The 16,422-nt window shown below is 45.9% G+C and overlaps 2 protein-coding genes across 2 annotated transcripts in view; one reads left to right on the top strand and one right to left on the bottom strand.

Annotated features, from left to right (window-relative positions):
* Window positions 1-8,082, top strand: part of LOC142213227 (inositol-trisphosphate 3-kinase A-like) — an 83,933-nt gene extending 75,851 nt beyond the window's left edge. Inside the window, exon 9 of the mRNA XM_075281504.1 lies at window positions 8,072-8,082. The gene's annotated coding sequence lies outside the window, so the exon portion shown is untranslated. The remainder of the gene's footprint in view (window positions 1-8,071) is intronic.
* The window catches only part of ATG2A (autophagy related 2A), a 57,063-nt gene that overhangs the window by 21,322 nt on the left and 19,319 nt on the right, over window positions 1-16,422 (bottom strand). Inside the window, exons 12-25 of the mRNA XM_075281484.1 lie at window positions 13,887-14,046; window positions 12,414-12,497; window positions 11,019-11,183; window positions 10,484-10,727; window positions 9,511-9,613; window positions 8,931-9,093; window positions 8,639-8,781; window positions 8,087-8,229; window positions 7,124-7,269; window positions 6,620-6,770; window positions 5,776-5,969; window positions 4,050-4,130; window positions 3,341-3,447; window positions 1,207-1,299 (exon numbers count right to left, since the gene is read on the bottom strand). Coding sequence (XP_075137585.1) covers window positions 1,207-1,299; window positions 3,341-3,447; window positions 4,050-4,130; window positions 5,776-5,969; window positions 6,620-6,770; window positions 7,124-7,269; window positions 8,087-8,229; window positions 8,639-8,781; window positions 8,931-9,093; window positions 9,511-9,613; window positions 10,484-10,727; window positions 11,019-11,183; window positions 12,414-12,497; window positions 13,887-14,046 — 1,977 coding nt within the window. The remainder of the gene's footprint in view (window positions 1-1,206; window positions 1,300-3,340; window positions 3,448-4,049; window positions 4,131-5,775; window positions 5,970-6,619; window positions 6,771-7,123; window positions 7,270-8,086; window positions 8,230-8,638; window positions 8,782-8,930; window positions 9,094-9,510; window positions 9,614-10,483; window positions 10,728-11,018; window positions 11,184-12,413; window positions 12,498-13,886; window positions 14,047-16,422) is intronic.

The following is a 16,422-nucleotide window of genomic DNA, read 5'->3' on the forward strand; positions in this document are numbered from 1 at the left end:
TCCGTCTTCTGCATGCAGAAGACGGAAACCTGTAAGACCGGGTCCAGCCGTGAGCGGCGGTGAGCGTTTTATGCTCTCCGCCGCGAAACCGTTTTTTTTTTTAAATCGGACACAGAGTACTGCATGTCCGACTCTGTGTCCGGTTAAAAAAAAACGGTTTTGCGGCAGAGAGCATAAAACGCTCACCGCCGCACATCTTTCAAACCCATTCAAATGAATGGGTATGAAAGAGTCCTGCAGGTTTCCATCTCCTGCCTCTGTTTTGTGCAGGAAACGGAATCCTGCAGAACGGAGACCGGGTGCAGATGTGAACGAGCCCTGAGAATCTGGAATAGGAGCATGGCGGAATCTGAAAGAGAACACTGTCGGGCGGAATCAGCTTAAGGACAGAGGGTGTTTGTAGACTTCCCTTAAACATTAAGGTGCACTGAGAATCAGCAGCGAAATTCAGTAAAATGGAAGTACATTAGTACATCTGCACAGATTCTATCCCTTTCCACCTTGTGACATAATAGCACAGCAAAGATCACTGTGTTGTTATGTCATGGTAATGGTATGGCAGAGGAGGGGTGTCTGTGCGATTACTGTAACCAAGAGCCAACATAACAGCCATAGGCCCTATAAATTGCCGAAAAAAAAGGTTCGGATCTGTAAGTAAGACATGACCATAACCATAGATACTTAAAATTTTAAAATACAAAAGTGTGGACTTGAAATAGAAAACTTTAAAAAAGCAGCATAAAATTTAAAGGGATTGTCCTATCCTTAGGATAGGACAACGATATAAGATCTGCGAAGGTCTGACAACCAGGACCCTCGCAGATCACCGGTACCGAGGCAGTGTCGCTCTTGCCACACTGCTCACTTGCTGTACTAGTAGTAAGTAGAGATGAGCGAGTACTGTTCGGATCAGCCGATCCGAACAGCACGCTCCATAGAAATGAATGGATGCACCTGGTACTTCCGCTTTGACGGCGGCCGGCCGCTTAACCCCCCGCGTGCCGGCTACGTCCATTCATTTCTATGCAAGCGTGCTGTTTGGATCGGCTGACCCGAACAGTACTCGCTCATCTCTAGTAGTAAGTATAGGTACTGCACGGCTATCCCAGGGAAGTCTATGGGGCAGCGCTGCAGTACCAGGACAACAGAGAGGAGAGTACTGATCCTTTTTGGAAGATTTTGTAATGCAGTGTATACAGATCTCACCTGAGGAGGAAGGTTGCCGTGTCCACCACTATGTTGCTGGATAGAGTAAATGTTTCTGCAGTAAGGAGGACTCTGACAGGGAGGTAGAGTGGTCTGACAAGAGAAGGCATGAGAGACTTAGAAAGAAAACTTTCTAGAAATATGGTATCTTTTTCACAATTGAATATTCTTATAACTTGAGGTTGTACAGGATTAGAAAAAAAATTGGTTGTGTGAGATATTACAGGTCAGTGTCAGTCATTTCTATAGAGCCAAACTGCTTTACCAAATTCAACCCATGGCCAGATGTGGCGCTGTCCCTGCCATGATTTACTAATCCTTTAAGGCCTCACGTACTTGACTGTACTACAGCACTGTTTTTCCATGTATTACAGCACCAATAAAGCTGCATACTTCTTGTACATAGCTTCATCATGTGTAAGAGGTCTACCCTTTCTTATATCTTCTCCTGGATATGATGATGTCAAATGTCATTCAACTGCCTGACCTGTGCGTAGTCTGCGGCGCCCACAGCTATTAGATAGGCCCTGCTCCTACTGAAATCATCGGGTTCAGCCAGCAATCGCCTAATGTGTATGGACATCTTAAAGGGATTGTGCCGTTATGGACACTTACGTACAGGACAGGGGATAAAGTACCCAATCACTGGCTCCCTCAGCGATCAGGAGGATGGGGCACGGAAAGTCCTCCTAAACCTTCCTTAAGGAACAAATATTTTTGTACCATGTTAGCCAGTGGAGATAAAGTATAAAAAATTTTTTTGAGAGACTTCAGTGGTTGATACCTTTTTTAATGGCTAACTAAAAAGGATGACAGATTGCAAGCTTTCAAGACTCTAGGCCTCTTCCTCAGGCATAGGCAAACTTTACCTGAGGAAGAAGCCTAGAGCCTCGAAAGCTTGCAATCTGCCATCCTTTTTAGTTAGCCATTAAAAAAGGTATCAACTACTGAAGACTCTCAAAAAAATGTTTTATATTTCATAAACATTCCTTGTGAATGGAGATCTAGGGCGCTTTCATGACTGGCTCTCTATTTAAAAAACAAAAAGGCTTTAGGAGAACTTTTGGTCCCCTGTCCTCCCAATCAATGGGGGACCAAGTGATCAGGCCCCCAGTAACAGATAGTTACTCCATATCCATAGGCATAACTGCATAATCCCTTTAAGGAATGTGCAGAAGAAAAAAAGAATTCAGAACTAGAGATGAGCGAACACTGTTCGGATCAGCCGATCCAAACAGCACGTTCCCATAGAAATGAATGGAAGCGCCTGGCACGCAGACTTTGCCGGCGGCCGGCCGCTTAACCCCCCGTGTGCCGGCCGCTTCCATTCTTTTCTATGGGAGCGTGCTGTGAGCGTGCTGTTCGGAATGGCTGTTCCGAACAGTGTTCGCTCATCTCTATTCAGAACCTTATGGGCTTCCGTACCTCCCTTATGGCCAATCTACACTACATGCTTAGTATAAAGAGCGATGATCTCTTTGGCTGAATAGGTAACACTAAGGAGTGAGCCGTCACACTCACCCAAAGAGCCTGCGGTATTGTAGCACAAACTGTAAACCAGTTTATTGATGCATCTTCCTTGTAAGACCTGTCTCACAAGTGCGTGACATATTGTGCCGGTTTTTCAGGGTAAGTGAATCTATTAATTAAGTAGTGGGCTAAAGCCACTCCGTTGGGGCCAGTATGGTGAGCTGTGTATTGCGTGGGGCCTGTAATGGGGGCCCTTACTGTAATAAAGGGACAGTATACTGTATGGGGGGCCCATAACGTAGGCAATATACCAGATGTCGGGGTCCAGTTAAAAGTTTGCTATGAGGCCGCGTCTTTCCTAGTTAAACACCTGCAGATATTCTCTAATAAACCTGGGAAAGAGGGGAGAGACGGGAAAAAGTGAGGGAGCGGAAGTGATATTCTGGGAAATTCTTCCTATCTAGCACTATACAATAATCTTATGCAACAAAGACTCTCCCAGAGTGCACAGCAGTATGGATTACTTACTGCATTGATATAGGGTCTGGATTTGGGGTCTTTTTCCAAGACAAAGCATGTACAAGTAGTGATCATTAATACTATGGGGCGAATAATTGTTAATATGAGTACAATAATATACAACTATGTACATACACTGTATTACCTGTAATCCACGGCACAGCTAAAGAGATGTGTGTGTAATATGGTGATGACAGCGGGGGGAGTGTAGCCCAAAATGGGATCGTCAACCACATCCAGAAAATCCATAATCTAAAGACAAAGAAAAATGAACGTTAGCTTAGGTGATATTCATTTTCTGTCAAAGGAGCGTACCAATAACGAAACCTGACATGCCAAGATATAGAATATGCCCTACCAAATACACATGCATGCTTGGTTCAGATGAGTGTGCATGTGTTTTCAGGGGGAAGCTGTCAAACAAATTAACTGCATTTGATTTAAACGTGCCATTAATACACAACACACCCATTCCTTCCTTCCCAATAATACTGGGGTAGAGTCAGGTGGTCTATAGACACATGAGGTACTTGCTACTCCTGTTGACATTATGTTCATCTAACCCAATGGGGACCTTTGTATAGCTGTTGGCCGATAACTATTCCTCCTGATCCCCTAACCCCATTTACATGCACCCTAGGCTTGGTTGGGTGTGCGCGCTCAACAGGGAGCAGCTAATACCCTGCGAGAACAAAGGATCAGACATGTTGAAATCAAACATGCCCGATTCTTCTACAGCAAAAGCCAGGAGAGAGTTGGAATACCTCCATACACATAAGGATTGCGGGCCAGGCTGAAATCTTATCAGTATGGCCATCTTTAGGTTGTCTTTATATAGAGTGAAATAAACTCACTTGACTGTGCCAGCTCTGACTCGGAAGTGCCATGTGGTGACGTAAAGTGGCGCCATCTAGTCTTAAAGCCACCAGAAATTCCTGAAGAAGAAAACAACACATGTACAGTTCCTTTAAGTCCTCTCACTTTAATAGGTATATCTACCCCTTTTTTTTTTTAAGGGAATGTTTCACGAATGTGTGGCATCCTTGTGTATTATCATTCCAATTTATATTCTAGTATATGTTCTGACAAAGCAAGCACGAAAGGATAGATTTCTGATCCCAGCACGGACACATGGGGGTGACTGGAGTAGGAAAAAGAAAACTGGTTTACTGATCCCAATGATTACTAGATGCTATTAGGCAGCATGTGTACCCTTATATGTCACACGGCCAAGAACTGCATAGTAGATCCACGTAAGCTCCTACTGCAGTTTTGGGATTTGGTGCACTTCTATAAGCGTGCATTGCAAAACCACATAGGGCACAAACCACTACTAGAGATGAGCGAGTACTGTTCGGATCAGCCGATCCGAACAGCACGCACGAATTAAAATGAATGGAAGCACCTGGTATTTCCGCTTTGACGCCGGCCGGCCGGCCGCTTAACCCCCCGCGTGTCGGCTACGTCCATTCAATTCAATGCGTGCGTGCTGTTCGGATCGGCTGATCCGAACAGTACTCGCTCATCTCTAACCACTACGCATACCGGCATCCTTACAATAATGGTCAGAAACGCACTGGGAATTAGGACTAGAAGGCAAGGAGTGATAACTGCAGCACCGACAACGGCGTAGCCCACCCACAGGCCGGAACAGAGAAGAATCTGGCTGAAGGAGAACACGGCTCATGTGCTCACTCAGAAAACCTTACACAAACCATAGTTTACAATAAATAAAGGGTTACTCCATTTTAAACAGCGATGGTGTATTACTAGAATTTGTCATCATTTTATGGTTAGCTAAGCTGATAGTTTCTAAAATGAAGTGGGTACAATCAGGTGCTGCCTGGTATGCTGTGGATCCAGTAGGTGGCGCTATCTCCTGTGGCTGTTAGTATGAGGCACCATCTACTGTGTCTATATGAAATTAGGTGGGTTAGGGTTGTATATAGGAGAGGCATCGATAATCTCTATTTCAGCATTGCAACATCTGAAGCCTGCCAGACCATACAGCTAATACTCCGGAGCCAAAGCAGCGCCACCTACTGGACACACGCGATATACATCACTTCATTCTACACTCAGCCAAGCCAGGCCAGACGTGAGATGTGCTGCCTACTGGTTATCTTTGCACAACAACTTTATGGCCATCTGGTTGTTTAGGGAGATGCAGTATGGATTCTTTCAAGTGAACAGGGATGGCTGCAGTTCACTACAAAGCGAGACGCCAGGAGTGCCCCTTTACAGGGATAACTGGGGACACATTAGGATTGGTGGAGATCCCGGAGGTTGGATGCCCCTCATGCATAAAGCAATGACATAACATAGCAATAGGCCATCACTTTGTGAGAGGAGAACACCCCTTTAGTACGCACCCCATAAACCTAAGGATAACTGTTTGGCATCTCTTGCTTTCCAGGCAGAGCATAGACACTTTTAGGCAAATATAAAAGAGCCTTGATACATCTCAATAATAGAAAAAATATCGGATCCTTTAGTTCCATATTGTGAAAAATTTTCCGACCTCTGTGTGTCTTGGCCCACCACTATCATTCTTAAGTATCAATACAAGGTGTGTCATACCTTCACATTCTTCACTAGGTTTAGGTCAATACGGACAGAAAGTGAGAGCATCTTGGGGCTCTTGTCTTTTCGAGCTCCTGACAGCTGTGCGGAGACCCCCTCCTCAGAGATGTAGATAGTAGGGTTCAAGTTTGCAGGAGGCACAAAAGTGGGAATTTCTAGAGTGCTTGGTGGTAGATAATCTTCGACAGATGCTGCAAAGAATAAAAATTAACACAAAAGTTGTACAGGATATTGCAGAATAAGGACACACATAAAAGACATGGACGCATAGACGAAATTATGCTATGAACAAAGGCGCCATCATTCAGTGTTATCTCTAAGTTGGCAGTGGATTTTGAAGCGGAATCCACCTCAAAATCCACTGCTCCTATTGACTTTTCTTTTTATGTAGATTGTGAGCCCCCCCCCCCCCCCATATAGGGGGGTCACAATGTACATTTTTCCCTATCAGTATGGGAGGAAATCCATGCAAACACGGTGAGAACATACAAACTCCTTGCAGATGTTGTCCTTGGCAGGATTTGAAACCAGGACTCCAGTGCTACAAGGCTGCAGTGCTACCCACTGAGCCACCGTATTGCCCCACTACCACTGACTTCAATGGCAGCCGCTCGCTTCTTTTTCCACTAGCTAGTAGCGGAAAAAAGAAGCGAGCTGCTCTATCTGGCCGCAGATTCCGTGTCTGAATCAGCCGCAGTGTCTGAGGTGAGAGGCTCCGGCCCATTCATTTGGGCCTAATCCATCGCAGAATGTCGCAACGGGATTTACTGGATGTACGGGATGCACTAGTCCTAAGAGGCAAAATTAGTGGCCCATTCTGGTCTTATATCATTGTGTATACCTTTGTGATAGAGGGATACAATGTCAGACTCAATACATAGGTAGCTGAGGTCCGCTCTGCCTTTGTACTTTGAGACGCTGAAAATCCGACCGTTATCAACATCCAGTACGACTTCGCCATGGTGGTCCTCCGACCTCTTGTTTCCTTCATTCTATGGAATCAAAGGGAAAGGCAAATAAGAAAGAGACACCGTGCAATATATAGAATAGCAGTCTGCTAATATAGGCGAACACTCAACAGAGCTCTGTTCTCCATATTAGCGAGGGAAATAGATCTACAGCGTGTCACTGCCAAGGATGTTGCTGCCTTATGGACACATCATACGGTATATAATATGTTTGAGTCCATTCTTAATAGCGCCATTCCAGACTGCGGTCACTACATCCATCTTTCATGACAATAATATTGCTTGCATGCTGCAGTATTCCTTCTGTCTAAAATGATGGAAACCCCAAGCCCACAACGGGAAAAGAAGAGTAGACATAGGGTAATGCAAAGTGAGACCTTGGCTTCAGTCCAAGCTGTAATACGTCCTTTCAAGATGGTGATAGCAGCAGAGAAGAAGCTTTGACCATCTTGTGATCCTTTTCTTAACCTTGCAGTCTCATCTACAGAGTAGAAATGGGAATCTTCATCTTCCGAATCAGAGTCTGTGAACATTGTATAAGACAGAAGAGTGGTTGACAAGCACAATACAGGATATATAAACAAAATCCAAAGTGAGTTATAGTATACCTCAATACCTCCAGGTCTATGGAAACATGACTATAATATGCATAATAATTTTCTAAAGCCATTGTACTGTATATTCTGCTTCATGATAGCAGCATGGATCAGCCACAGTCTGCGCTATGGGCTGCTGACACCACTGTACTAGCAGATAGCGTACCCCGCTCCGTCTCTTACACCCAGTATTGCATAATGTAATGTAATCCTACAATGCCGGATCCTATACAAGAGATAGTGTCTGGCTCTACTGCATAGATGTGAGAAGCACACGGCCTGAACTGCACTATTCACTGACACAATAAGCAAGAAGAGCTATTATCTTATTATATTATAACAGCTGCTGTGAAACTACAACTCCCAGCATGCTCCATTCACTTTCATGGGAGTTTCAAGTACAGCAGAGCAAGTATGCATGCTGGGAGTTGTAGTTTTACAAGTGCCGAAGGTTGCCTACCCCTGTATTATAAGTTCATCCCACAGATCTCATACTGCTTTGGTCCTCCATATCCTGGTCCCTCTCAACCATCCCGGTAATTTCTCCACTGTGACGAGTGATCTGAGTGCTCATTCACGGTGTACCAAGAGGGAACAGAGAGAAGTGACAGTGGAAGACCCAGGGCGTGTCAAAAAGAGAGCAGCAGGGAATCAGGGAGGTTTTAACCATTAACTCATGGTATAATCTGCAGAATGATCAAGTCACCTGTAATTGTATATGGTCTACAGATAACACAAACTCACCTAGTCTGAATGCTGACTTGCACATGCGGAAAGTGTCCTGTTGGTAACTCGGTGTAGACAGTGTCTCAGAAGGGAACAGAGTGTCAGTCATGGGGGCATCAAGCACATACATAGGTTCCCACATCAACAGATCATTGCACAACCTGAGGAAAGATAAAAGACCTCTCAAAGCAGGACCAAATAATAAATGGTGATCAAATATAAAAGGAGTTTTTCAGGACTTTCATATTGATGACCCTTAGACTAGGACATGAATATGTAATTGGTAAGGCTCTGACAACCAGGTCCCTTACAGATCAGCTATTTGAAGAGATTCAGGTGTGCTGTGGCCTCTTCCGTATACCGAAAAGTTTGCGTTCATCGGTTGGTATTAAGTGAAGAAGCCGCAACAATCACCAGAACGTTGCGACCGCTTTAACCTGATGATCCATGGGGCTCTCGAGTGTCAGACACCCGCCATTCACATACTGATGATCCATCCTAGAAACAGTTCATCAATATGTAAGTCCTGGAAAACCCCTTTAGAAAGAGCAATATGATCAAATACAATACCTGTTGTATAAGTTCTCATACATGTCCTTGCTAGAAAGGAATACGTGAGCTCTGGGTAGTGTGACCTCAAGTCTATATTGGGAGGATCCAAGGGTCACTTGCTGGAAATCTGCCATCTCTTCTGGGTCGGCCGGAATAACCATCTGTTTTGACAACAGAGAAAAATGGGAAAAGATAAGATTATAGGGATGAGGCAACGGAGAGGAAAAAGTGAAATACTGATGAGAATTGCAAAAGCGGAAACCAGGGCAAGAAAAATCAAAGCGGGGGAGACATGTTACTTGGTGGCTACCTCTTCAGTTTCAAACATCGTCCTCTTAGATGAGAAAGGAGAAGGCTCTGGCTGTTTCAGTTCGCAAGGACTTTCCACAGACGGGAGATCTAGGTCTTCAATTTTGTCCTGGCACAAATCCCAAGGAGAGGCTTTGCTTTCAGGAAGGAGGGTCACTAGAATGCTAGAAAAGTGAAAGGCTTTATTAAACCCCTGACCTCTGCATGGCTATCACTACTGCGGTTTCTTAAAGGTGTTGTCCAGATCCCAAAGAACATTTTTCCTTTTGCAATGCCAACGCTCCCTTATCACTTCCCAGGTCACTGGTGCTTTCTGTATCCAGCAATGACGTTTGCCACACATGTGACTACTGCACACATTACTTGCCACAGTGGACACATAGATAGCCACCGCTACAACATGTCAAAACGTCATTGCTGGATGTGATGATAGAGGGATCGGCGGAGAATCTGGGACGCGATGCAGGTTGGGAAGGAAAATGTGACGTTGTTGGTTTACATCAATATGGGAAATATTATTTACGGCTGTGTAACCCCTTTCACTTGTAACGTGTAGGTAATGGATCACAGTGTTAACTAACCTAGGGAAGATGAATTTCTTTCCACCTGGTTTGGCGAGAGGATCTATTCCTTTACTGATCTTCAGACACGGAACGCGTAATTTGCTGCCATCAGAGTATATACCTGAACGGATTACAACATCACATAGTATGCTTTACCACATTACTAAATGTCCGCCAGCGAATCTCATCCCCACTGGGGACTTTTATTAAAACTGGAGGTGCCCCCATACATCTGCAATAGCTTTCAGACAAACAGCTAGTCCTCACTTACCCCGGTCATACACATGCACCTTAAAGCCGGCCAAGCAATACATGTGTTCTGAGCAGAGCCACTGGTGCTTATCTCTCCGGACCACTGACCTATAACATGATCCATCTATACAGGGGGTTTCCAGGCTTATCCATTGATGACCAATCCTTAGTATAGGTCAGTAACTGAAGATTGGGCCTTGGCCCTCCACTCACTTGAGCAGGACTAAACTGTGAACAGGCAATGTGACCGATAAACGTGACATCACATAGTTTGAAGTGGAAGCAGCGCACACGGAGAGCCATTGCTGCTTCACATAGCTGATCTGTGTGGGACCCGGGTGTTAGACATCAATTGATAAGCCCAGAAAATTTGTTTAATTCCCCAAAGTCAACTCTTGGAGGAGCATCAGGAAGCGCCAATACTGATAGATCAGAATCAGTGGGTGCTGCCGATTATGTTGTGTGAATGGAGACCTTAAAGGAATTGTTCATGATTACTTTATTTATGGCTTACCCAAAAAAACAAAGATCTGATCATAAGGGGCTAACAAGCAGAGCCTATATGAATCGCTCTATGTCCTATATAGTGCACATACTCAGAAGCGGCCAGTGCGCTATATAGTGGCTGGGCGCCAGTACTGCAGCTCCACTCAGCTCCCATTGACTTTCTTTTGTGCTAGTGACGATACAGTCCCATACTTTTGGTAGACTCTCTAACCATTATGCCACTTCATCTTACCATGTAGGTCTCCAAATGTGATCTCTATCTTGCTGGGTTCATCTGTACCAGTTTTCCTTTGGGTACTAATCTCCATATCCACCACCTCCATCTCTAGACACTCCTTCCTTATAGCCTTCTGCGCCCAGGACCGCCGCTCTGCAGCAGGCCTTAAGTCTGGTACGGGGAACAGGAGGTGTATGTGTGCTTTGGAGGCCAGTACGTGGATCTGCGTGTCCTCTTCAGGAGCGGGAGTCACATCACTCTGATACAGGAGAAACAGCAATGTTATGGTTTTGGTAACGCTAAGTATGGCACTGGAATATACAGTTGTACGTCTCTGTCAATAGTTTGTTTGAAGGGCATGGGGAATAAATCCTACTGATATTCATTCCTCACTGGTAAAACCTTTCCCTAAACACAGTTAGACATTGTTTTACAGAACAGACAAGCATGACATAAATTATATGGACGCGGCTTCAGCTAACTGTACAACACTGCTGACACTTCATTTATTAATAATTCTTCACTAGTTTTGCTTCTTTATCCTTTTTACCAGGTGCAAGTCAAAGTGTCCTTGTGGACTTGCTACTTTTGCGGCTCCATCTTGGAAGAGGGACCCCAGTCGATCGATGAGACCCAGATCAAACTCCGACTTAAAGTCCTCCAGGTCCACTCTTATCTCGGCGCTCACTTTCACCGCTTGCTTCTTACGGCTACTCTGAGAGGGAGACAACAGGAAGCAAAGGAGAGAAAAGCAGGTGGTGAGAAACAATGTTCGTAACAAAAACCCTGAAGATTTTCCAGAGTCTAGCTTCTTAAACCTTAATGGGATTGTACCATGAACAACACAGGACAGAGCGATCCCTTGTTGGGAGATCAACTACTAGGATGACCACCAATAACATCCATGTCACCCCTTTGGATGGCGTGGTAATCGTTCATGTGCACTGCTGCTCTATGCATCGCTATAGGACTGCCATAGAGAAGCTGAGTACCACACTCCCAAAGAACTGACCTCCGACCCTTATCCCCTATTCTGTAGATAAGTGTTGCTTGTGGGACTAAACAATTAAGGGCTCGAAGGATGACAAAAGTAAAGAAACTGAGTGTTCAGAGCAACAACAAAGCCTAAAAAACAGCGGAAGACCCAGAATATACAGCAGTGCGTATCATAACCATTGGACCCCACAATGGCAGTGCTAGACGTGCGCGGAAACTATGATGGTGAAAGTTCTCAAAATGTACTAACACACATTCAGTTTCCCATGGTGGGACTATTAGGCCACACGGGGCAAGAGGGGGCGGATTTTGGCGCGGAATCCACATCATAATCATCCCCCTCACCATAGCGGTCTATGTAGACTTCTAGCGAAAAGGAAGCGAGCTGCCCTTTCTTCACGCTCCAATCTAGGCCCATTCATTTGGGCCTACGCTGGACCGGAATGCCGCGACTGTCGGAAGTAGTGGCAGGCAGATTTTGGCCATATTCTGACACGTCAGAATCAGGACCAAAATCCGCTATCCGTGCCCCCTGTGAACGTGGCCTAAAATGAGTATCTTATCTTATATGAGACAGTCCAGTGAAATCAGTGTGCCTGTCTATCTCTTGGTGCCCTCAGATAAGGCAGCGAGCTGTCAGGATCATATTGAGTAGGTTCACACAAAGTTTTTGGCAGTCAATTTTGAGGCGGAACCAATAGGAGGAAAAATAGTTAGTGGAAAAAATCTGCCTGATTCTCACTGAATTTTTTCCTCAAAAATCTGACGTCACACTTAGTGAACTTTCCCTTTAAAGCAAAGTCTCCAGAGCAACGTCAGTGTTTTCTTATAGGAAATAACGTCAACAGAACTGCAAACTCAGTAACCAGCGATATTATCACATGACCAAAAAGACACCATAGAGCTGTAGCCTTCAAGATGATGAAGGGACACATGACATGACACTCACTCTGGATGGCGTCCTGTGAATCCGCTTGTAATGTGTTTGGGCACAGGGACGAGATGAGGAGGCTGGACTATTAAAAATCATGAGCTGAGATTAGAAGGAAATAAAAAAAAAAATTGGTGAAAAACATAATTATAATACATAACTGTACTACATACAAGACTTGATCTTCAATATACATAGTGGTCAGGAGGTCTATCTAAAAATGAACAGTAACCAGTGTTAACCCCTGCACCTGACTCTACCCATGCACAATCTGACTCCACCCTGCACAGGCCTGACTCCCCCCCGTGCACGGCCTGACTCCCCCCCCGTGCACGGCCTGACTCCCCCCCGTGCACGGCCTGACTCCCCCCCCGTGCACGGCCTGACTCCCCCCCCGTGCACGGCCTGACTCCCCCCCCCCGTGCACGGCCTGACTCCCCCGCCCGTGCACGGCCTGACCCCGCCCGTGCACGGCCTGACCCCGCCCGTGCACAGTCTGGATCCGCCCATGCAGTCTGGATCCACCCATGCACAGTCTGGATCCACCCCTCCCCTCCAGAATGGTAAAGCAATGGTGAACATTTTTTCCCACAATCTCTTAAGGCAAAATGAGTTCCTACTTCTTACTACAAGGATGCAGACAGGTGTCAGGGCAGGCAGCTTGATATTTTTTATAGTTTTTATTTTTTTAATTATTCCTGGAAAACCCCTTGAAGGGTAACCTGTTGCCCTGCATGAGGGCAGCATAAAGTAGTAACAGAGACCCCGACACGGCACTTCATTACCAATATGCAGTAGTTTTAATAAATCAGGTACAGCACTAGAGGAGAGCTATATGAGCCTCGGGTCCTGGGAGTCATGAGTGAAGTCCCGCCCATATCCCTACTGTTGACTGACAACTTCCTCCATATTACTCTTCATACGGAGAATGCTGAAAATCATCAGAAGAGGGCCTGTAATGCAAAAGGTTCTTAATAGCACTTTCTACTTTCAGTAGATGCCTGTCACATGGTGGCAAATGGTTTCCTAAACCCTTCTCCCCTCTTTCAAGTAGAAGTTGGGACAAAGAAATCTAAACATGAACTATGCACGCGGCCTGACCGTACAAACCTGTGCACCTGTATAAAGCATTATGGAGATCTTGTATCTGGTTTTTGCAACATAATTCACCCTTTACAGCATAATATGAATATCTCTTACAGTACTCTGGTATATGTCAGTTTTATAGCTGATTACTGTCAGCTAAACTCACTGGTTACAGCAGGTCTGGCCAAATATCTGATGTATATGGGGGCCAGCCGACTCTCCCCTGACAGCAGACGCTGTGAGAGAGAAGGATCAGGCAGCTGGATCTCAATATGCCCAATTGTTTAGTTCTGAGTGGACGAAACCATTGCCAGGTACCTCTGTCGATAGCCATCTTCCCCTTGGCACTCAGAACATATCAATACACTGTATGTGTATGGGGAGGTTGGGAATAATAGCACATACCTCAGTGTATTCTGGGACTTTCTCCTTGCCAGACGTGTGTGCTCCTGGCCAAAGACATTCTAACATCTCCAGCATCCCACAGCTCAGGTCAATACTGCTTTGCTGTACTCCTTTACCCGATCTCTGCTCACAGACGACCTGAACTGCGAGCGCTGTGACCCTGCAACAGATAAAGGTTTTATACAGTAATAAAGAAAAACCGACAAAAACCACATTTAGTAAAACAATAACATCAGTTCTACTACAGAAAAGCTGGATGTGACATATCTGCGTCAAAGCCTCTGGCACAGAACGTCTAAGATCGTTGCGCAAGCCTGATTATTTCATCGGTTCTTTCAGGGCGTAATGAACGGATACCTGGCGGACACCATAAGACAAATAGTATAACGCACACAGGCAGTTTTCTCCATCGGAAGGAGAACTATGGTGTATATCTTTCCCCATGAAGTATTATCAATACACTGAAGGTTGTTCTTTTGGTTCATCCATGTCCTCTGCATATGGTGCACGTGTAGTACGACTGTGAGCCCATGGGGAGACGTCGGTCAGAATTTACTAGCGTTTGCTGGCTTCTGAGGCTGCCCTAGGACACGTCTTTGTCGAACTTGTATGCTGTATTAAAAGGGGTTCTCCAGGATTAACATTCTTATGTCTAACCCTTAGGGCACATTCTCATGACAGCGTTTCACCAATCAGCTAAAGCAGGCTGCTTCTGGCCCTGTGTTGTGTAGGGTACCTGGTTCAGCTGAATGTTGTGGGGCTGGATGTAGGCTGTCCTAAGGATAGGCCATAAAATAGTTAACCCTAAGACAACCCCTTTAAGGTTGACTACCTCTGTGATAAAACATATATAAAGGGTCACAAATGTCCAGGTTTCTAAATTCTCTACCATGTGCTGATGTGTTTTTAGACATTGAAGGGGTGATTGGCAGGTGACCAATGTAATTGAAATGTCTTACTGACAGGTGAACAAGCCAAACTGGCTCCTGGTGTCATCCAACTGGTCTGCACACTATTGAGTCCATCTATTACATTACCTAATGGTGACCCATCCGTCATGTGAGTATCATGTATGACAGCCTATATTACTGTCTGACATCTGAGGGCCTTAAGGGCTACAATGTGAACTTTACAGTTACCAAAATATTTCTAAATTGGATTCCAGGAAAGTTGTTTAATAATTTCTTGCTCTGCACCCTGTGTTACCTCTGTGCTTCTCCCCTACACCCTGTGTTACCTCTGTGCTTCTCCCCTACACTCTGTGTTACCTCTGTGCTTCTCCCCTACACCCTGTGTTACCTCTCTGCTTCTCCCCTACACCCTGTGTTACCTCTCTACTTCTCCCCTACACCCTGTGTTACCTCTGTGCTTCTCCCCTACACCCTGTGTTACCTCTCGGCTTCTCCCCTACACCCTGTGTTACCTCTCTGCTTCTCCCCTACACCCTGTGTTACCTCTCTACTTCTCCCCTACACCCTGTGTTACCTCTGTGCTTCTCCCTTACACCCTATGTTACCTCTGTGCTTCTCCCTTACACCCTATGTTACCTCTGTGCTTCTCCCCTACACCCTGTGTTACCTCTCTGCTTCTCCCCTACACCCTGTGTTACCTCTCTGCTTCTCCCCTACACCCTGTGTTACCTCTGTGCTTCTCCCCTACACCCTGGGTTACCTCTGTGCTTCTCCCCTACACCCTGTGTTACCTCTCTGCTTCTCCCCTACACCCTGTGTTACCTCTCTACTTCTCCCCTACACCCTGTGTTACCTCTGTGTTTCTCCCCTACACCCTGTGTTACCTCTCTGCTTCTCCCCTACACCCTGTGTTACCTCTCTGCTTCTCCCCTACACCCTGTGTTACCTCTGTGCTTCTCCCCTACACCCTGGGTTACCTCTGTGCTTCTCCCCTACACCCTGTGTTACCTCTCTGCTTCTCCCCTACACCCTGTGTTACCTCTCTGCTTCTCCCCTACACCCTGTGTTACCTCTGTGCTTCTCCCTTACACCCTATGTTACCTCTCTGCTTCTCCCCTACACCCTGTGTTACCTCTCTGCTTCTCCCCTACACCGTGTTACCTCTCTACTTCTCCCCTACACCCTGTGTTACCTCTCTGCTTCTCCCCTACACCCTGTGTTACCTCTGTGCATCTCCCCTACACCCTGTGTTACCTCTGTGCTTCTCCCCTACACCCTGTGTTACCGCTCTGCTTCTCCCCTACACCCTGTGTTACCTCTCTACTTCTCCCCTACACCCTGTGTTACCTCTCTGCTTCTCCCCTACACCCTGTGTTACCTCTGTGCATCTCCCCTACACCCTGTGTTACCTCTGTGCTTCTCCCCTACACCCTGTGTTACCTCTCTGCTTCTCCCCTACACCCTGTGTTACCTCTCTGCTTCTCCCCTACACCCTGTGTTACCTCTCTGCTTCTCCCCTACACCCTGTGTTACCTCTCTGCTTCTCCCCTACACCTCTGCTACATCCACACTTCTCCCCCCACTCAGCTCTGCTACATACGCTCTTCCCCCACACACACTCAGCA

The sequence above is a fragment of the Leptodactylus fuscus genome, chromosome 7 (genome assembly GCF_031893055.1).
Source record: "Leptodactylus fuscus isolate aLepFus1 chromosome 7, aLepFus1.hap2, whole genome shotgun sequence".
In the NCBI taxonomy this organism is placed as follows: Eukaryota; Metazoa; Chordata; class Amphibia; order Anura; family Leptodactylidae; genus Leptodactylus; species Leptodactylus fuscus.